A 21,562-nucleotide genomic window follows, 5' to 3' on the forward strand; every position below is an offset into this window, starting at 1 on the left:
GGCTGATCTGAGTTGTAGTTCAGAACCATCTGGAAGGCCAAAGGTTCCCCACTCCTGCTATACCCACATAACTGGGAGTAAGTACCTAATACTCTTAATGAGATTTACATTCTGAGCAGAACTGTTCAGGATTTAATAATATATTCCACAAGTTCTCACACTTTGTCATAACAACTCTACCTAGGCCAGTAAAACACTTGGGCTGCTAAATGGTGATAAAAGAAAGGCAAATTACTGAGAAACACTTGCTTTCCACCTCAGATCAAACACAGAATTTAAATTCACTTATGCCATTTGATGCTTTGAAACTGCTCAGAAGTATCCTAGGAGAGCAAAAATCATATGGAAAATGAAAGCCTGTATAAGCATCCTCAAACAACCCAAGATATCAGACTCATGAGAAATGGTAGGATGTTCATGTATCCTCTGGTCCAGAGACTCTTGTAGAAGATGGTTCAGGAATTAGCTTATACACCTCCTGATAACTGTCTGTGCCATTCTGGGTAGGTTGCCTTAGACTATGAAAAATTATTATCATGTACTGTTCAATTTGCACAATTCATGTAAGGATGAGGGTGAAAATTTATATATTTATATAATTTTAAAATGCAATTTTCTTAAGCTGCGGTAACTATTCAACTATTCTGAATTCAGAGAATAAAGTTAGGATGAGTAGTTCAACAGAAACAAACCAAACCACTAATATAGTGTATTCCACATTAAGGAGTGAAAATAGAGCTTTGAAGTAAACAAAATGTGATAGTTAGTTCTTTTGAATTTTGCTGTCCAACATTAAGAAGCAAGGGAATTCCATCACCACATTTGCACTGAAGTAGAATTTCAAAGCGGCAACATGCAATAAGATTTCAAAATCAATGGAATCACATTCAGCAATTTCTTTTTACTAGTACATGGGCTATTATTTAATATACAAGCAATTTAGCAACTGACAGTTTATTTGACCATGTGAAATAGATGGTTCAGCTATGTCATGGTTAAGTAGGCATTTGAACCTAGGTTTTATAAAACTACATTGAAATAACTTAGGCAGCAGCAGGCAGAAACCATAATCAAAGTGGCTGTGGAACATTGCCATTATTATGGTTCATAATCTGAAATAACAGAACACCCAGTGTTTACACTTAAGGAAATGTCAGGAAACAGAAGCTCAGAAATGTCAAATGAAAACCATTGATACTGAAATTCCATAGCACTGCATTTTCAGCTGGTTTGCAAATAAGACTCTTGTGGGTTTTCATAGAGAGAGAAAAAGTGCACTTACCTGGATCATCCAAAGGCATGTCAACAATCACTTGATCACTGTGTTTTCCATAGAGACCATTAGCACAAATGGCAACTATTTGAAGAACATAACTTGTATTAGGCAGCAGATTATTCAGAATGGCCCCCTGGAAGGAAAGAAGCCAATTAACTACATTATGCACATTCAACACACCTGCTTCTTTTCTTGCCCCAGGCTTCTGCATGTTAACTACATTCCCAACTCTTAATAACCCCTATAAAAAGGAATACTCTTCAGGTGCAGCATTCTCTTTCAAGTAATACACATGCATGTTATGGTCAGAACTGATATCCATCTGATAAAACTGACAATGGGCAAAGCTGTTGCCCATTTTATTACACAGAATAAAACAAATTCACACAGCTTAGCCTCAAAATCTTGGGTGCCCTGCTCGGCAGAGTTCATAACTTCTCTGAGTTATTCAAGCCCCTTCACCACGGCAAGGCAGTGATCCATGAAGGGGTATGGAAGTGAGAGCTGGACCATAAAGAAGGCTGATCGCCAAAGAATGGATGCTTTTGAATTATGGTGCTGGAGGAGACTCTTGAGAGTCCCATGGACTGCAAGAAGATCAAACCTATCCATTCTTAAGGAAATCAGCCCTGAGTGCTCACTGGAAGGACAGATCCTGAAGCTGAGGCTTCAATACTTTGGCCACCTCATGAGAAGAGAAGACTCCCTGGAAAAGACCCTGATGTTGGGAAACATGGAGGGCACAAGGAGAAGGGAATGACAGAGGATGAGATGGTTGGACAGTGTTCTCGAAGCTACCAGCATGAGTTTGACTAAACTGCGGGAGGCAGTGGAAAACAGAAGTGCCTGGCGTGCTCTGGTCCTTGGGGTCACGAAGAGTCGGACACGACTAAACGACTAAACAACAACGGCCTCAAAATCAGACTCAATGGTGATGGATGCTTGTTTCTTTTGATGTGCCTGCCCCATTCATGTAGAAAGTAGGGAGAGGATTGGTCTTCCTTTAACAGTAAAAGGAATGTGTAAGGGAGACGAGTCAAATCCTAAATCATGCAAACCTTACTCCCCGCCCTGCCCTCCACACTTGTTGTTCTGGTTGATTTTCTCAATTCATTAGTTTGCTTCTAGTCTCAGAGCTGAGATAAAGTTGCCTGGAGCAGAGCAAACATGGAGAGGTTAGAGGGACAAGGAGAGTTCAGTGCCCTACTACCAGCTGTTCCTTTCATAGTTAAAGCATCATCTAATTTTATATGTGAATAGGGCAGACATGTGAATGATGGCTCTGTCATTGGCCCAAAGCTTACCCTCTGTGAGAAGTGCATTGTACCAGTTATATAAATATCACCATGGGTAATTAAAGTTATCATTGAGAGAGGGCAACCAGCATGCTGAGTTCTCATTAGTGCTAGCAAAACAGTCTCTCGCAATAAGGATTTGTAAGTGAATCACTATCTTTGTTTTTGTACCAAATAAAAAAATAAAAGTGGTCAGTTACCAAGTCCTGATACCCATCTGTTAGAAATTCATGCTTTGTCTGGTCTTCTCCTTCCAACTCCTGATAAAAAACAGCAAATCTCTCGATCATTGTGTCATATACAACTCGTGGCCTCTCCCAGGTAACCAGAAGGCTGGTGTAGTTCTTTGGATCAGCTTGAACATTTTCTGGCTCTAAGCTGCAAACTTAGAAGAAAACGACACAAACATGTTATTACATGTTAAAGAAAGTCATGATACGTATACAACATAAATAAAAGGAAACCCACAACATGTTAATCAGCTATAGGGTGAGCCCAGCATCCTCCTGGCTTCACAAATGAAAGAACAGGCTATAGGCCCATAAATCAGATGCTGTCTCAGGAGTGGTTGTAGCAATAAATTCTAAAGAGCAGGTATACTTCATTACAACCCCATAGCCACACTCTCATAGCCTTGCCCCTGCAAAGACAATGCAACAAAAATGCATTTTGAAGAATGCAGACTACGGTTTCAATATCATGGCAGCTTTTATCTCATTTACTTTTCCTGTTTTGCTGACATTGAATTTGATGAACAGGTATTTTTTTGGGAGGGGGCAGAGATTACTTCTGTTTCAATGACTAGCTAGAACCTTATCTTCTCCAGAGGAAATCTAAGGAGGAAAGTGGCCCCATATCTCTAAAAAACAGAATAGATGTTAAGTCTGTCTTCACCTTAAAAGCCAACTCAAGAGAGTCACTAAAGGGATGGTTTACATTATCAAGCAGCCACGTCGTGGACATTATGGATCCATCTGTATAGAGGTTGTTATGCATGTTGAAGCTGTTAGTATCTAATTGATTACTTTGCAGAGCGTATTGTTTTCATCACTTCAAAGCAGAAACACAGGTCTGTGGAGGTATTAGTGCACTGCCATTTGGAACAACTTCTGTGTGGCTGGATTTAAAGTGGCTAAAATGCAGCCACACAGATATAGGCATTGGCCTTAAGGCTGACGGTAATTTAATCCATCACCTAATAAGCCACTAGAATGGTCAGTTTTCATTAAAATGATTTCAATGAATGGAAGACGTTATGTGTGTGTGTGTGTGTGTGTGTGTAAAAAATCATCTAAGAATTTGGCTCTTGAACACAAGAGGGCACTCAAGGCTCAATATTCATTTCCCGTTTTAAACCTGTATGATACAAAAAGCTAAAGGACCACTGGATGGTTAAGTCCAGTCAAAGGTGACTATGGGGTTGTAGCGCTCATCTCGCTTTCAGGCTGAGGAAGCCACCGTTTGTCCACAGACAGCTTTCTGGGTCATGTGGCCAGCATGACTAAACTACTTCTGGCACAATGGAACACCGTGACGAAAACTCCGTTGACTTTCCCACCACAGCAGTACCTATTTATCTACTTGCACTGGTGTGCTTTTGAACTGCTAGGTTGGCAGAAACTGGGACAGAGCAAAGGGAGCTCACCACTGTTATGCTGATTCGGGCTGACCAATTGCATTGCAGATATCTCAGTTGTGGCCCCCCAACACAAAGCCAGCCCTCCCCCCCAAAAATAAATCCCAGCTATGCCCATGGCACCAAACTCTACTATTTAATTATCATCTCTCTCTTTCCCATAGAAATGGATTATGGGGAGATTTTAAATTATGGATCAACACATAAGAGTTTGGATTTGATATCCCGCTTTATCACTACCTGAAGGAGTCTCAAAGCTAACATTCTCCTTTCCCTTCCTCCCCCACAACAAATACTCTGTGAGGTGAGTGGGGCTGAGAGACTTCAGAGAAGTGTAACTAGCCCAAGGTCACCCAGCAGCTGCATGTGGAGGAGCGGAGACGTGAACCCGGTTCACCAGATTACGAGTCCACCGCTCTTAACCACTACACCACACTGGCTGTCACATAGTTGGCAAATCTCAAAATTCAGGATTGGCCGTGAATACAATTTTAGGCATGTGTTCTCAGATGTAAATCTCACAAGAGGACAACAGAGATTATTCCCTAACAAGTGTGTTTAGGATTGCATATTGGATTTTGAGCCCTATACTATCAACCCAAAGTGTTCAGTCTGCACATGGAGCTCCATGCAAGCTTCTTAGGGATACAGAGAGAAGTCTGCACATATGCACAATCAAGGAAGAGTGTTGTATGTTGCTATATTTATATTCGTAAGATTTATAAGCCAATTAAAGAGCTATTTAAGCAGTGCAAAATAAAATTTGTAGATAAAATGAAGCTAAAAACAAACAAAACAAACAAGGAACAAACAAACTGAGGATGACTCATGCTTCCTATACCTATGGTTCTTTGAAATGTCTGAAGCAATTCAGAGATGCTCTGCTGAAGACAGATGCACAAGCACCAAAACTGCATGAATATTGCCACGCATGGAGGTGCAAGGATTTCTCTTTATAAAGAAGGCTGGGAATGCAAAGTATGAAGCACATATAGCCTGAAGTTGCTGTTTGACATGTAAAAAATGGCTTGTATGGAGCTCTGTTTCCACTCCATGTAAACACTGGAACTCCTGCATGCAGAAGGGGTGCCAATAAAACGAAATTCATTTTCGTTTGGACCCATGAACCTGATGTATGTGAGTGCTTGGTCCCATGAGAATCTTTGCAAGAAGGTTTCTGTGAAAGGCAAGTTGTGATGAGATGCAACTTTGTATGTACTTAGACTTAAACCAGATGGATATGCCTCCTCAGTTCCTCAAGATTCTTATGCATCTCAGTCACCTCCCTATTTTCTAGCTTAATGCATGCCACCTGGCCAAGGAGAATAATCCAAACAGCTGCTGGGGATAAAAGGCAACGAACAAAATAGGGGATAACAGCAACCCCCAATGGATGTTCAGCCATGGGACAAAACTAAGGAGGGAAGCGAAACAGCTGCAGCCCCTCTTCTAGCAGTTAGAACAAGGTCAAAAAAGAAAAGGAAAAAAGCATAGTATCAGGACCCACAGCACAAAAGGAACAGACACAACTGGTGTTCTGATGCAAAATAAATAATAATTAAAATTTAAGTACTCATTTAACAAATAAAAGCAGTGTTTTTCAATGCCCACTAATTCTATATGGAGCTATAATATGCAGAACTCAAGGAACTTAACACAATTTTTATTTTATGTACAACTTCATCCTTATCCTAGCTACTTATAACCACTACTGCTCACTTTATTCTTGGTAATTTATCTCATTGAAAACACCAGCTTATTGTTAAACTGATTAAACCATTAAAGATATTTTGTGACTTTCGGGCGGACTCATTTAGCTAAGTTTCTGAAATGGGAAAGGGAATCATGAGGGCTCAACAGCGATGATTTATAAGTTGGTTTTTTACCCTGCCATTCTGAGGCTTATGCCCCACTCGACAGGTTACATAAATCAAAACCACAACCACAATAAAACATTTTTTTTAAAAAGACAGTTAGGAAAAAATATAGGCATGACAGATAAGAAACAAGACTTCGCTTATACCAAAACCTGCAAAAGCCTGCAGGTTTATTACTGATCATTGGAAAATAGCAGAAATGGAAATACATATGCCATTCAATGCACATTAGTGATGAACAGTAAAATCTACGTTGATTTAACAGGAGAGGTGCTCTTCTCAGGGCAAAGAACACAATTGGAAACTTGTACAGTTTTTATTGCACACTGTCGTCTCTGAAGCTATATGACCATTTCATTGTTGTACTGAATTTTTAAAGTAAGGCTTAAAAAAAAAAGTAAAAAAATCCCAATTGTTGCTTGATACCAAATCCAACTGGGGGGAATATGTGCGTACAGAAAAAATGCATAAAAATTGTCACTGTGCATGCAGGCCCTGCCCCCCACCCCCAATATAGCTGCCAGGACTGCATGTATACGGTCCCACTCTGTAAGCAAACAATCACAAAGAACAGCTGTTCAGGTGGGTCTGGATTTAATTTAAAGTACACACAACTCTTTCCCCCCTGCCAAACAACTAATTGGCATGATGACCGATTTCCTGACTGTTTTGTGCATGTGTGGATTTGAATCAGAGCCCATATATTTCATATAGAAGCAATTTGTTGTAGTTAAGATTATGGTCATATCTGTCAAGTAAGCAAGTTAGCAAGACATACCTGCTTCATGAATTACTTCCTCTCCAGTATATGAGGAAAACACCTGGCCAGAAAATTTATGCTGTTGCTCTCTAAAATTGTTTTGCAGGTAGTCCATCAGCATCACGTAACCAGATTGTTGCATGGTAAGGACATCGCAAAATACCGACAGCTGCAAAAATGCAATAAATGCAGTCACACAGGGAGTTTTCTTTAGAAACAGCTCTGCATAAACTATACTAACAAAAGGCACTTTTAGGGTGGTGGAAAAATCAGTATTTGCATTGTACACATTGTTGTGATTGGGTCATAACTCTCATGCAACATATATTGAAAAGGCAGCATTTACATTCTCATAGTTCTTTCCCCCTTCTTTGTGTTTTAGTTTAGCATATAATGATGTTTGTGTACTAATTCTTTGTGTTCGGATAAGTGAAATTTTGCTTTGTGAATGTTCATAAAGTGGGACATGTTTGTACACATACTTCAGTACTCAATGCCACCACTACAGTGAAAATGTTGTGTATATTTTTGTGTGTGCGATTAAAACAATTATTTCTTTGACATGTATTATGTAAGTTACCTGGTTTTCTGAAATGTTAACAGTGTCTTTGAATATAATCCATTCAACTGTCTCTGAGCAGGGCGGAGTCGACAAAGATCCATTATACGTGTAATATTTGTCTGTTGCATTTGGCAATAGGTTCAACAAGATGAAAGGCTCCAATTCAGTTTTCTTCCCTGCAAAATATAATTTGCAAGTAAACAGTGATGATATGCATAAATCCAGGATGCATAAAATAAAAGCAGAGCCCAAACAATATTTTTTAAACAGTAACAAAGGAATCATCCCACTGTGAGGTTAGTTACTGTGAGGGTTGCGGGGAAACAAAAACTAAACGTTATTTATATACAAACACAATTCAGTAAATGATTTGGTGGGGTGGGGGAGAGGGTTGCACTACATATTTTGACTGGGTAGAAAGGTGCCTCACACACCTGCTGCCCTGATCCTTGCCTGTTTTGAAAACTGAAAGGTTGATTAGAGTCCTTTCACTTTGAGTTCTCTTTGTTTAACCTTTCTTGCATTGCTGGCTGCCTACTTTGTATTCATAGCCAAGCATGACAGTAATTATACATGTGTGAAAAATGCCCTTTAGATACTGTTCCCAGTCCCTGGGTTCTGCTGTCAATTCTTATATTTTACACAGTGGCCAGCAGCCCATCTAGGAGAAGGAAGGCTCTGAACCTAAAGCTCTCTGCTGCCCTGCAGGATATCTTTGGGAGAAGAAAAGGCTAAGGAGTATACACTACACAAATCCAAAGTGGAGTCCCTAAGACGTTTGAATGACCCCTTGTGTGCCTCCTTCCGGCCACTCCTGCAGCCAAGCTGGTGCCAGATGTATTGCTCTGCTTTCTTTGGGCCACATTAAAAGGGCGAGTGGGGAGGGGGTCTTGTTGAATGAGCAGCCCAGGACCTCCATACAAATTGTCCAGGTTTGTGCCCTAGGTTTGTGTCACTTTGGTGCTGTTAACATAGCAGTTTGACTTCACCCACGGAGGCGCACGGCATTGTCTCTCGAGACATTGACGGATGTCAACAACAATGGCCAGCAACCCAAGTAATTTACTAACATCAGTTCTAAGGCCTGTAGTGGAAATGTCACAACTTTGTTCAGCTGGTTTTGTAGCTGGAATGTTCTTCTGAACATTAAACCCAAATCTGTGCCGCCTGCAGTATTTAGTTTTAAATTCAGAGGCTTCGAATAATAACTACCTTCCTTCTTCCATCATAGCTGTCTTTCTGATATCTTAAGATTGCTTTCATAAGCCCCATACTTTAAATATTATCATAAGAACTTGCAGTTGTGACAGCTTCATCAAATTAAGTCAATGTCAAGTGAGTATAAAGTTATGCACAATAACTTTCACCCCTACAGCAATAAAATAAACCAGCTGATGGCAGAGACCAAGGAAAAAAGATGGGAGAGCAGTCTCATCTCTTCCCAGGAAATGCTAGGAAGCACTGCTGCAAGAAAAGTATGCAGCAGCTGCAGAGAGTCTTTCTTTCTTAGGATATTAGCTAGGGCAGGACTATGGCTTAAAAGCAGGCTTCCTCAAACTCTGCCCTCCAGATGTTTTGAGGCTACAATTCCCATCATCCCTGACATCTGAGCCTGCTAGCTCGGGATCATGGGAGTTGTAGACCAAAAACATCTGAAGGGCCGAGTTTGAGGAAGCCTGGCTTAAAGGGTATTCCTCAGCTAGGCTGCCTTTATTGGTAGTTCGAACTGGAGGCTACTGGATGCACAGAGAGCATTCATTTGTGGGCCCCTGCACAGTGGAGCCATGGGGAAGTGGTGTCCAATATTGGAATCAAATAAGGCCACAACTTTCATTGATTATAGATATGAGGAGGTTTTGGCATAGACATTGGGTGTGTATCCGAAAATCAACCAGCCTCCCTGCTGGCTGATGGACAGTAAGGGTTGACCATTGCCAGGCATCACCATATGGCATGCACAACATCTGAGCAACTCTCTCTGATCACTGGCAGGAGGTGCCAAGGTTCCTTTAAAGGGGATACCCCATTATAGTGGGGCAGGAGTGGGGGCACCCCCTGCCTGCCTGGACTAAGGATTCAACACAGCGCCTTATTTGCCCAAAAGTTGGGAAGATTGCTATGAGGTAGGCCCAATTAGTCTTCAAGGAAAACTTGTCCCTGGCCCTGAACATGGTGACCAATAATCTCCATAGCTTGTTTATCACGAGGCCACTTATTCTGCCACTAGAACAAAGGGTGGATGGGTGGGAATCCAGTGGAGATTGAGGTGCTTCTTTCTCAGTGTGCCTGGTTCATATAGGCAGGGAGCAGACCAGAGGGATGAAGTCTTCACTCAGGTCCGCTCTGAGGTTGCACCCCTCTGCTTGCATCCGATTGGCTCCTGGAGCCTCCTAAACATTTACCTGGCAGGGAACAGCCTCTCCCATTGCACTGAAGCTAGATGGAAGGAGCAGGCAGCTGCCCCCTTTATCACAGCTTTGCTTGGTGGCAACTGCTGCCCTGCTGCGATTCCACAGGGAATGGGAATTAAAGAGAATTCCTTCTTTAAGAACAAGAAATCTGACTACACCCCTTCCCAACAATTCACGTTGCCAAGACATTATTTTAATATTCTTATTATTATAATCTTCTTGAATGAATCTCTCTGTAAAATGTATTAATATTTTGTTATTGGCTGCTTGGATCTTTCCCAAACACGGGAATCACAGGAACTTTCCTGAAGTAAGATTTTAATAGTACCTTCTTTGTTCTTATATAATGGCACTGAACTCTGTCAGCAGAGCTGAGCAAAAATGCTTCCACTAAGTTGCAGTGTTTTGCCATCATGTTAGACACTTCCATACATGTATCAAACTAAAATGTGTGTTCTGATAGATAATGTTCACTTCACAAAAGATTGATAGAAATCCTCTCCAGAGTTTGTCCAGTTTGCCACCATCGCAAGACTGACGAAATGACTCGTATTTATTAAAATAAGTTTACAGCTCAGAAAAACAGTATCCGGTTTCACTTTCTGGACTGTGAAACTGAATGTATCAATGGCACAAAGAAATCAGTCTTACACAGCTCTGAGCCACTTTTGTTTTCAGTCCATAAAAGGAGGGCAAAGTGCTTGAATCTTTGTTTTCTGAACTGAACAAGAGACACAATAGTTATATTTTGATTGATTAGGTTAATTTGCAGACTGCTTAATATATAAAAGACTAAGTGTTTCACAAAATAAGAAAACAGAATGCCACAAAGCCAAAATACAAATAAAACAAAATGCATACTGATAGAATCATAGAATTATCACATTAAAAATCACGAATTAAAATACAGAGCAGTGCAGTCTTAACACCTAATGGTCAGGAAATGCAAAAAAAAAAAAAAAAGGAATTACAACATGTCACTGTTGATGCTTCTTGGGTGTCCCAAAGGCATTGGAGCCAATGCAGGAAAGGCTCACTCCATGTTGTAACTAGAAGGCAATCCATCAGCCATGGCACTCCTCTTTAGATGCTGACTATAGGGATACACTGTAGTAAAGGTAAAGGGACCCCTGACAATTAGGTCCAGTAGTGGCCGACTCTGGGGTTGCGGCACTCATCTTGCTTTATTGGCCAAGGGAGCTGGCGTACAGCTTCCGGGTCATGACTAAACCGCTTCTGGCGAACCAGAGCAGTGCACGGAAACGCCGTTTACCTTCCTACTGGAGTGGTACCTATTTATCTACTTGCACTTTGACATGCTTTCAAACTGCTAGGTTGGCAGGAGCAGGGACAGAGCAACGGGAGCTCACCCCGTTGCAGGGATTCGAACCACCGACCTTCTGATCGGCAAGTCCTAGGCTCTGTGGTTTAACCCACAGCGCCACCCACATCCCATTACACTGTAGTAGAACAGTCCAAAATTTATAAACTTCCCTAAAAAGGGCTTAGTTCATAAATCCTAAAACAAGTAAAATTAATGGCTGCCTTATCATTAATTTAAACAGAGTACACGTAGCACCCAGCTATTAAAAGATTTGGATCTCATAAGTATGTGGGCATCTCCATTTACTTCAGAAGCACATCTGGAAATGCAATGGAATGCATGTGCAGACAAATTCACTTCCTCAGCTGAAGTGAATGAGACTGTTCATTTCAGATGGTGGCAGCAGAGAGGGCTCTGCACTGATGCCTGGTAAATCAGCTCCCAATGCCCCTTCCCGGCCCTCACAGGCATATTTATGAAAGGCTATAATAATCAATACGCATATCGATTCAGTTTCGAATGTGGTATATCTAGACTTCATAAATTCACATCACTTCTAGGGGAATCCTATACCCACTTAACATTAAATTCAATGGACCTTACTCCTGAGAGTAGACATGTATAGGATTGCACTGTCAGTGTATTCAAATGGATAATTGTGCATATGGTTTCTCGTTTTACACCACTAACTCACCAAAGCGACTAACACTGGCCACTCCATCGATAATTGAATTGTAATCCGTATTATCTTCCAGACCAACCTATTGAAGAAATATTGCATGATTTATTCTTAAGTCAAGTCTACAACTTTATTAATTTGTTATATCGTGAATTATAAAGTAGTATATTTATATTAGTATTGATGCATATGTGCACACACACACAAACCCGAATGCTAAAATATTTCAGTGGATAAGGCTTGCTTTTCCTCATAGAAAATTAATTAGTAATAAGACACGCACAAAGTACAATGCTTACCTTTAAGATGGAAATGATTACATTTCTGAGTTAAGATGAACAATATGCAAAATGATGATTACCTCAAATAAAATAGATAAAGCTCTTAATTTCCCATTTCCTTCAATTGCCTTATCTAAATCCACAAACTGATTTGGATCATAACAGTATATTTGCATCTGTAAAAAGAATAATAACAACAATTTAGGTGTTTTCTCCCTGTCAAACATCAATAATATCAGATATGTGAATTAACTTCAGATAAAAGCTTTTGAAACTCAGCCCTGTTCAAAGATATCTAAACACTGCTTGGAAACCTATCTTAATATTATCAAGCTCTGCAAAACAGGATGGGAAGTCAATGGGGTCTGTCTCAGGTAACAGAGGAGGCAATCAGAAATAGACCTGATGTGGCAAGTAAACATGAGCTGACTTAAGGCCTCATCTGAACTAGATTGTACCAGTACACAGGGGCGGAGGAAGGGGGCTGCGGTAGGTACGGGCCGCCCCAGGTGTCACCACTGGGGTGTGTGTGACAAAATGCCAGCCACTCCCCACGGGTCCTGCAGCATGCCTGAGCCATGTGTCTCGACATGGTGGCTTGGGTGTATGCAGGCTCCGTGCTGCCCAAACAGTCCGCCTGCTGCCTCCCCCCCCCAGCTGTAGGGCGGCTGAGTGGGAGGAGGCAGGCAGACTCCGAAGGCCCCGTGGTGTGCCCCATCCCAATGGGCGGCTCACCCTGCCCCTGGGCGCACCACCCCAGGTGCCCAAGCGGCTTCCTCCACCGCTGCCAGAACACACATTAAACTCAAGTACAAAATGCATGCAAGTAAAAATGGAAAAATACTCATAAAGCATTCTTAATTATGAAAACAGCAAATGCATGTCTGTGTGGCTGAGTTTGCCTACAGTGGTCCACAGATCAACTTTCCAGTTGAATTGCTTTCCAAAGGTTTCCCATCTCCTTTCCCAGCTAAGGAGAAGACAGCTGGGGTCATTGCTACAATTGTGTTGGGATCTGGAGGTGCTTCAAGTGGAGCCTAATATCAAATGCACTATTAGGAGATGGGCAATGCTGATGGCAAAAACAGATTTGTGGACCTCGTGTCCCTTCATTAAACACTGAAACAGTGAAAACAGTGAATGGGCAAGGATCACATGCCTGTTTCCATATTTATTGCATAGAAACCTGGCAATTTAAATGTGGGTATTTTACATTCCAGTCAGGGGGAAACCGAAGTACGTGTCAAGTTTTAATTGACCCCTAAATAATTTAAAGGCCATCTGAAACATTTCTGGTAGAAACTGTCTGGTTTCTGCCTTTGCCATATCAGCTATGCAGCCAGCAAACCTGTCACTGTTCAGGAAAAGATTTAGGCTTACACTCTGTGGCATAACATTAAAAGAGCTGCCAATTACAAATACTCTGGGGGAGAAATGGAATACTATAGGAAAGGAAAAACAGGGCAAGGAAAGATAAGTAGTCATGAAGACTAGCTTCAGAAATACACTACTGCTAGGGGATCAAAGTTATAGGTGATTAACTTTTCTTGTTTCTCATTAAGTGAAGAGACAATGCTTTTTTCCTGTCCTCAAGGGAGGACTGTCCATTCAAGGGTGGAGGCAATTTATGTAAACCTCTGTGGAAGCAAAATGCTTCCTCCTTGACTGAAACAAAAGCTAGCGTGTATTATCCTTACACCAATGTATTGGCTACATTGAGTATACGACATATTTTAGAAGACCAAGACAGGCTTTGAGGAGATTCCTGCTCCACTTCCAAAACATCTACAAGAGGGATAAATTCCACAGTGTTGCAGGACGTCCGGCAACTAAGGAGTCACCTTGCTGGTGCATCTCTATCTCTGTTGGCAGAGCAGTACTGGCACACTACTTCCTAAGGCCCCCCAGCCAGCTTTATGGTGGGGCTAGGGTGGGCCCTTATAACCGATATTGTGAATTCTGAAAGCATAAACCACCATGGGAAATGATCTTTCAGTATGGCAAAGGAGAAAGCAAGTAACAGATGACAATTGTATGGAACTCCCACCCTCTTCAGGTCAGACAGGCTCCCTCTGTACTGAACTTCAAGTGCCTACTGAATACTTTTTTTAAAAAAAATTCCAGCAGGCATTTAAATAGAAGTCTGGTTTTTTTGTAGTATTAGCTGATTTTTACCTTTTCTATATTGTATTTCATGTACACAACTTGTAGACAATTGTAGTTAAGCAGTATATAAATTGTTTAGATAAATTAATACATGCGCACAAAGAACTTCAGTGATCACTGCTGCATGTTTAATAGCCAGCACTATATGAGGCTATTTTACATTTTAATGGCTTCTGTACACATGAAAGTGCCACAAATATCCTGCTATTTCTAATGGCTTACTGTACAAAATCTCAATACGTTCTTTACCTCAAGAGGATACTTTTGTCCATCTATGCTATGTTCAGATCCATCATGAGATATATTGCATTTTCCCCAGTGAAACATTATTTTGCTTGCTTTAAATACAGCTTCTAAGCCTCCTCCAATTACATAGTAATCATTTGCCAGATTAATTTCCACTAAAAAGAGAAAAGGAGTTGTTATTAGGCATGTTAAAGAGGAAAACGCAACAGCTTTTCAATTCAAACATATCAGTGTTAGAACAACAACAACAACAACAACAACAATACCCCAACATGTTGAAGTTTTCATATAACCAGCCTGCACCAACTTGGTGCACTTCAGATGTTTGGGACTACAACTTTCATCAGCATGTGCTGTCTGGGGCTGTTGGGACTTGTAGTTCAAAACACCTGGAGGACACCAGGTTGGTGAAGCCTGGTATAAACAGGGCCAGCCCAACCATGAAGCAAGGTGAGGTGACTGCATCAGGCAGCAGGATTCACAGGACGGCAGATCCTGATGTAGATCTTTATTCCATCCTTGTTTCTAATGTAGATGCATACTCACACTTTTTTCCCTGGCAGGGAGCGGGTGGTGCCAATTTGTGCTTTGCCTTAGGTGCTAAAATGTCTTGGGCCAGCCCTGGGTATAAATGAAAGCTCAATTCTGTGAGTTGGTTCCTAGGTTAATGCAACTTAAGCCCCATTGACTTCAGCAGGAACTAAGGAAACAATCCAACCTCCCATTGCACCAGGCTGGACTGAGCATTATTGTCCTTCCCCTGAACTAGACTCTGCCTGAGAATTCCTGATGATGTCATTCCATCATCATGGAACGTTCTCTTGCAATCCACAGGATGCCTGGTGGTGGCAGATAAAAGAGAGCCCTGAAACAGAACATTACAGGGCAGGGAGGGTTTGAGCTGGCTTGTGATCTGTTGGATCCTGAGCCAGCCTCACTACCATCATGTTACAGCTTCAGGCCAATTCCAAGTGCAATAGCTGCACCAGCTCCAAGCCAGTGAAGCTATTTCCTGCTTCCCAACTTTCTGCCCAAGTAGGCATGTGTGGTGGGGACCTTGTGGTAGTCCTGCTGCTCTCTCAGTTCCTGCCAGACAGTAGCCAAGGTTTGGATTGCGCTTAAAGTCATTTTCAATACATTCCATGGATGCAATGAGAGCTAAGTTCAACTAACTTAGGCTGCAAACCCCACTTTACCTGGGAGTAAGCTCCATTGAATTCAATATGATTTAATTATAAGTCGACATTGTTAGGACCACCTTGCTTGCCTTGATCAAACCTAATAAATGTTGATTCTATTGTGGACTGTGAATATTCTAGCATCTCCAGGAGGCAGAATGAGAAAATTCCTTGCTGTAATTACAGAATTCTAGTGCTAACAGCTTGATGATGGACCAAGAGTCTTAAAATGAAGCTCAAGGTTGAGCAATAATTTTACTTTCATCCTTTCCATCACCAAAGAAATGCCTGTGTGATCATGCACCACATACAGACTTTCCCTGTGCACTGAAACAGTAACGCTGGTATCTGCATGAGTGCAATCCTTTGCTTTACTGGTTCTGGTTTTTTTACTGGTTCTTTCTAACTATTTTGAGCTCTCAAATGGAAAACTAAAGGAGATCTCAAGAATATTTCACCCACCAGCAAATATAAATATGAGCAACAGCAGAAATTTATTGTTTCTTTCAAAAGTTGTTTGGAAATCCCTCTAAGAGGAAAAACAATCCAAATGCCACCGTTTCATAGTTATATAGTTTCACATAGTATTCTTGTAGGATGGAAGAGAAAACAACTTAGCATTGTAAAATGCGGACAGATCACCAACATACAGTCGTACCTCGGAAGTCGAACGGAATCCATTCCGGAAGTCCGTTCGACTTCCAAAACATTTGGAAACCAAAATGCAGTCATTTTCAATACATTCCATGGATGCAATGAGAGCTAAGTTCAACTAACTTAGGCTGCAAACCCCACTTTACCTGGGAGTAAGCTCCATTGAATTCAATATGATTTAATTATAAGTCGACATTGTTAGGACCACCTTGCTTGCCTTGATCAAACCTAATAAATGTTGATTCTATTGTGGACTGTGAATATTCTAGCATCTCCAGGAGGCAGAATGAGAAAATTCCTTGCTGTAATTACAGAATTCTAGTGCTAACAGCTTGATGATGGACCAAGAGTCTTAAAATGAAGCTCAAGGTTGAGCAATAATTTTACTTTCATCCTTTCCATCACCAAAGAAATGCCTGTGTGATCATGCACCACATACAGACTTTCCCTGTGCACTGAAACAGGAACGCTGGTATCTGCATGAGTGCAATCCTTTGCTTTACTGGTTCTGGTTTTTTTACTGGTTCTTTCTAACTATTTTGAGCTCTCAAATGGAAAACTAAAGGAGATCTCAAGAATATTTCACCCACCAGCAAATATAAATATGAGCAACAGCAGAAATTTATTGTTTCTTTCAAAAGTTGTTTGGAAATCCCTCTAAGAGGAAAAACAATCCAAATGCCACCGTTTCATAGTTATATAGTTTCACATAGTATTCTTGTAGGATGGAAGAGAAAACAACTTAGCATTGTAAAATGCGGACAGATCACCAACATACAGTCGTACCTCGGAAGTCGAACGGAATCCATTCCGGAAGTCCGTTCGACTTCCAAAACATTTGGAAACCAAAATGCAGCTTCTGATTGGCTGCAGGAAGCTCCTGCAGCTATTCGGAACCCACGGAACCTGTGTCGGATGTTCGGGTTCCAAAAGAACGCTTGAAAACCATTTGAAAACACTCACTTCCGGGTTTCGATAGTTTGGGAGCCGATTTGTTCGGGAACCAAGGCATTTGAGATCCAAGGTACGACTATACATTCAAAGCGCATCCAAAGCACATGACTTCCCCCAAAGAATATGAGGAACTCACAGAGCTAGACTTTCCAGTCACCCTTAACAAACTGCAGGAAGCTTTGGGGAAAGTCATGTGCTTTAAATGTGTGGTGGATGTGCCTTAAATACATTGAGTCAATCTACCCAAAGTTTAACTATTAAAAGCAGTATTAACATAAATGTAAGGAATTCTGTGTCTGGGATCAAGAGATATTTTTGGGTGCACCCAATAGCTTAAGCATGCCCAGGAGGACTTTCCATTTTTGTCCTTTGATCAACAGAACCCCAATGGCATTCTACAAATTGTTTTGGAAATACCTTTCAGTTTCCAATGTGATGTGTTATCAGGTAATGCAGCATGGAAATTGCTGCCTGAGAAACAGTTCAAAGCCCCCTTTACGTAGCTTGCAGGGCAATTTATTTATATCCAAGACTGTGCAAGATATTGCAACTCTCCTGGAAAATCTAGAAGAACGATACACTGCACATTCAGACAGACAGCAAGCTGCAGTAGACAGCCTCCTCCAGATCTCAATTCAGGTGGTTCACTAGCGCTTTTCCATAGTAAACCTATGTGTAGACCTTTGTAGCTGGCAGCAGCTGCTCAATTAGTAATGGCTTCTCTTTGAAATTCCAGTCCTACACATAAGTGAGGGGTTCTTATAAAATGATTGTTCAAACGTAACAGCCTTTATAAATTGCTCTTTGAAAACACTAGCTGTGTAGTTGTGAAAACATTAGCATAGCAGCGTGTCAAGTGTAGGTATTAACAGTCAATAATTATTATGTGGAAAATACTTAAATCTTTATTTTCAGTAAGCACGCATTAATGGATTACAGTAATTATGCTATTTCTAGGGCTATTTTTGTCAATGCATATAATTTCCCTTTGAGTCCTCTTGACTTGATGCTTGAATCTTACTGCCAGCTGTCTTCCTCGTAATTGCAAAAACCCAAACTTGAAGATGATTAAAAGAAAGAAAACGAAACAAGAGGTTTTAAAATACTTAAGTGCAAAAGGTTAAATCAAAACATTAAATAAATCAAAAAAAGGAGATGTGAAATTTGTACCTGTTTTGCCTGTATTGTAGATTAAAGTTTCTTCTGCCGATTCTTTTTCCCAGCCTTGGAATTTCAGCTCCTTAAGATTCACATTTACTCGAGTTAGATCCTCATCAATATTAATAGGCGATTGCTTGGCACCATTGCAAGCTGGATGTTTCTTCCCCCAGTTTGTTTGATTTAATGCTCCTAAACAATCAAAACATCAAAGCAATACAGGTAAGCAATCTAAATAAACTTGTATGAAAGCACTTGGTTTTATATGAAAGCAACAACAAATCACTGTTTACAATACATTGTGCATCAATGCCCATTCAGGAAAACCTACTTACATTATAGACCAATTTTGTCCCCTATTCAGTGTGTAAGAGCCTTACAAGGCTGCATCATCTCAAAGCATCTGTGGTAGAATAGCACATATGAATGCTCTACCACATCAAGAACGTGCCTTCATGTGTGAAGCTAACACAAAGAGCTTCTAGGCTAGCATTCTTGAACTCCTTGCTTCAGCCTTTAATTCTGCAGGTTGACTTGTGGTTCAAGACAAGCATGCAAATGAACATCTGGAATGGTAACAGCTAATTAGCAGTTCTGTGGGATTTCTTTAGGATTTACTTGCTGAGAGTACAGGGCTTGGGCCCCAGGTTTCCAAGAGGAATATTTTAATTTTGAAACATCTCTGAACACCATCATCATCATTATCATCATTCTGCCCTTCGTCCGAGGACTGCAGGGAGTTTTACAATATGAAAACACAAAAATGGCAAGAGTTTTGTGAATGTTGCATATGGTGTTGCACTGTGTGTCTTTTTCAAATGTCTTAAATGGCAAAAAATGAAAAGGGGAAGGAATGTTTGCTGTGGGGTAACATGGCTTAACATGGCTCTCTGCAGTCACTGCATCCATGGTAATAGCATTGATGCAGGGATAAGAGCTGTTATTTGGCTAAATGTATCAGTCCGAATGTTTATAATAGCTTCAAGAAAATATCCACAACTCCTGCAAATAACTGCTCACACATCTTCTCCATGTGAAAATGGTAATCTGTCAGCAACCAATTTAAGTAAACACATTCCTTCTCTTTTGTGAAATGAAAAATTGCACTTTATGGAAGGGAGTGGTCAATCTCACATGGGTTGATTGCCTAAAATTTACACTGCTCATTAGAACCAATTATCTCTATATTGCTGAAAAAAACTCTGATGTTGCAGATATTAGCCTTGTAATAAGGCAGGAGCCTTTCCGTACTGTTACCAATATCTGGTTTGAATGATTCATACAAGTGCCCCCAGCTGTCCTTCTGGTCCAGGCACGGCCAAACTTCACCCTCCAGATGTTTGGAGACTACAATTTCCATCATCCCTGACAACTGGTCCTGTTAGCTAGGGATGATGGGAGTTGTAGTCCCAAAACATCTGGAGGGCCAAGTTAGGCCATGCCTGTTCTAGTCCAGTGTTTCCCAACCTTGTGCCTCCAGCTGTTTTTGGCCTACAATTCCCATCATCCCTTGCCACTGGTCTTGCTAGTCAGGGATGATGGGAGTTGTAGGCCAAAAACATCTGGAGGCACAAGGTTGGGAAACACTGTTCTAGTCAATACCTTTCCTATTGTAGCTGGTTATCATTCACCCTCCAACAAGCCACAGCTTTTCCTTGCCAGACACAATATTTCTCCTTTCCAGCTAAATCCAAGAAAGCTGTCTCAGTTCTAAACAAGTGCCTGTCATCTGCATGAGGGTGAGCAAATGTGATGGCCTAGGACTCGGGCTCAGACTCGGAACCAGAGGAGTCTCAGTCTGCACCAGATCCTTTGCCTCAGGCATCATCTGAACTAAGTCTGGGGCCTGATCCTGAAGAGTCCTAGTTTGCACAGGTTCCCCAGCAACAAGCACTAGCTGAGCCAAGTCAGGGGCCTGAGCCTGCCCTGGCTCCAGATGTGGGGATTACCTCGTTGTCTTCAGCTGGGCAATCACTTACAGCTGCTCCACTACCAGTTGGGTTAGGAGAGGCTGAGGCAGCCTCTGGGTCTAGTAACCCACCGACGTCTCCCGAGCTGCAGAGACTAAGGTCTGAGAGAAGGAGAGACCTGAGTACTCGCAGGAGGAGTGCTTGCCTTCAGGTGAAACAGGGAGGTGAGTCGCCGGGGGATCAGGACCAGCTGTTACCCCGACAAAGATAAAAGGCTGTCTGATCCCGCCCCAGGTTGCGGGAGCAATATTGCTATATGCCAGACCCTGCCTGAGATCCTGTCCCTGTCCTTGCCTGGTTTCCTGCCTCATGCCCTGCCTTGACCCTTTTTGGACTGACTCCTAGTGGAACCTATGGATTCTGGACTGAACCTGGACTGCAGTTCTCGGGTTACCCCCAGGCCCAGCACAACAAACTGAAACTCAATCCAGACAAAACCAAAGTGCTACAGGTCAGTTGAAAGGCAGAACAGGGATCCAACCTGTGCTGGGTGGAGTTACACTCCCTGTGAAAAGCCAGAGGTTTACAGTTTCGGTGTGCTCCATGATTCTGCCCTGAACCTAGATACCCAGGTTTCTGCAGTGGCCAAGAGTGCATTTGTATAGTTAAAGCTAGTTCACCAGCTGTGCTTATTCCTCAGTGACATCCCTTTGAAAATCTGTTGGCCAACACTGGTTGCATGGAGCACACAACTCCCTTGTTACAACAACTTCTCTGGCTACCAGTCTGTTTCTGGGCACAATACAAAAACGCTGGTTATGAATCTATTTGGCTTAGTCCCAGGCTATTGGAAGGACCATATACTCCCATGAAAACCTGCCAAGACTCTGAGATCTTTGGGGGAGGCCCTTCTCTCAGTCCTACCACCTTCACATGCATTGTCAGGGGTGCGTGCAGGAGCCAGGCCCTGTGACCAATAGGACTTTGCAGGATTGGGGCCTTCCTAAGTTTGTTCTGAAGAGGCAGGGCACAGTCACACAGGTGATTGGTAACTCACAGCACCTGGTGGCAAGAGCTGGGAAGGGATATAAGGTCAGCATTTCCCTTCAGCTCTTTGCCACAGCAACACCCTTCCTGCCTTGGGCTTCTTGCTTCCTGATCCTTGAACCTCAGCTTCTTGACTCGTTGCTTCTTG

At 41.8% G+C, this 21,562-nt stretch overlaps 1 protein-coding gene across 8 annotated transcripts in view; it reads right to left on the reverse strand.

Annotated features, from left to right (window-relative positions):
• The window catches only part of PTPRZ1 (protein tyrosine phosphatase receptor type Z1), a 109,184-nt gene that overhangs the window by 43,339 nt on the left and 44,283 nt on the right, over positions 1 to 21,562 (reverse strand). For all 8 annotated transcript variants that reach the window (XM_077935853.1, XM_028747030.2, XM_077935852.1 and 5 more), the window contains exons 3-10: positions 18,470 to 18,649; positions 14,517 to 14,668; positions 12,182 to 12,277; positions 11,836 to 11,902; positions 7,425 to 7,582; positions 6,863 to 7,013; positions 2,772 to 2,956; positions 1,283 to 1,409 (exon numbers count right to left, since the gene is read on the reverse strand). In XM_077935853.1, coding sequence (XP_077791979.1) covers positions 1,283 to 1,409; positions 2,772 to 2,956; positions 6,863 to 7,013; positions 7,425 to 7,582; positions 11,836 to 11,902; positions 12,182 to 12,277; positions 14,517 to 14,668; positions 18,470 to 18,649 — 1,116 coding nt within the window. The remainder of the gene's footprint in view (positions 1 to 1,282; positions 1,410 to 2,771; positions 2,957 to 6,862; positions 7,014 to 7,424; positions 7,583 to 11,835; positions 11,903 to 12,181; positions 12,278 to 14,516; positions 14,669 to 18,469; positions 18,650 to 21,562) is intronic.

The sequence above is a fragment of the Podarcis muralis genome, chromosome 10 (genome assembly GCF_964188315.1).
Source record: "Podarcis muralis chromosome 10, rPodMur119.hap1.1, whole genome shotgun sequence".
NCBI lineage: Eukaryota > Metazoa > Chordata > Lepidosauria > Squamata > Lacertidae > Podarcis > Podarcis muralis.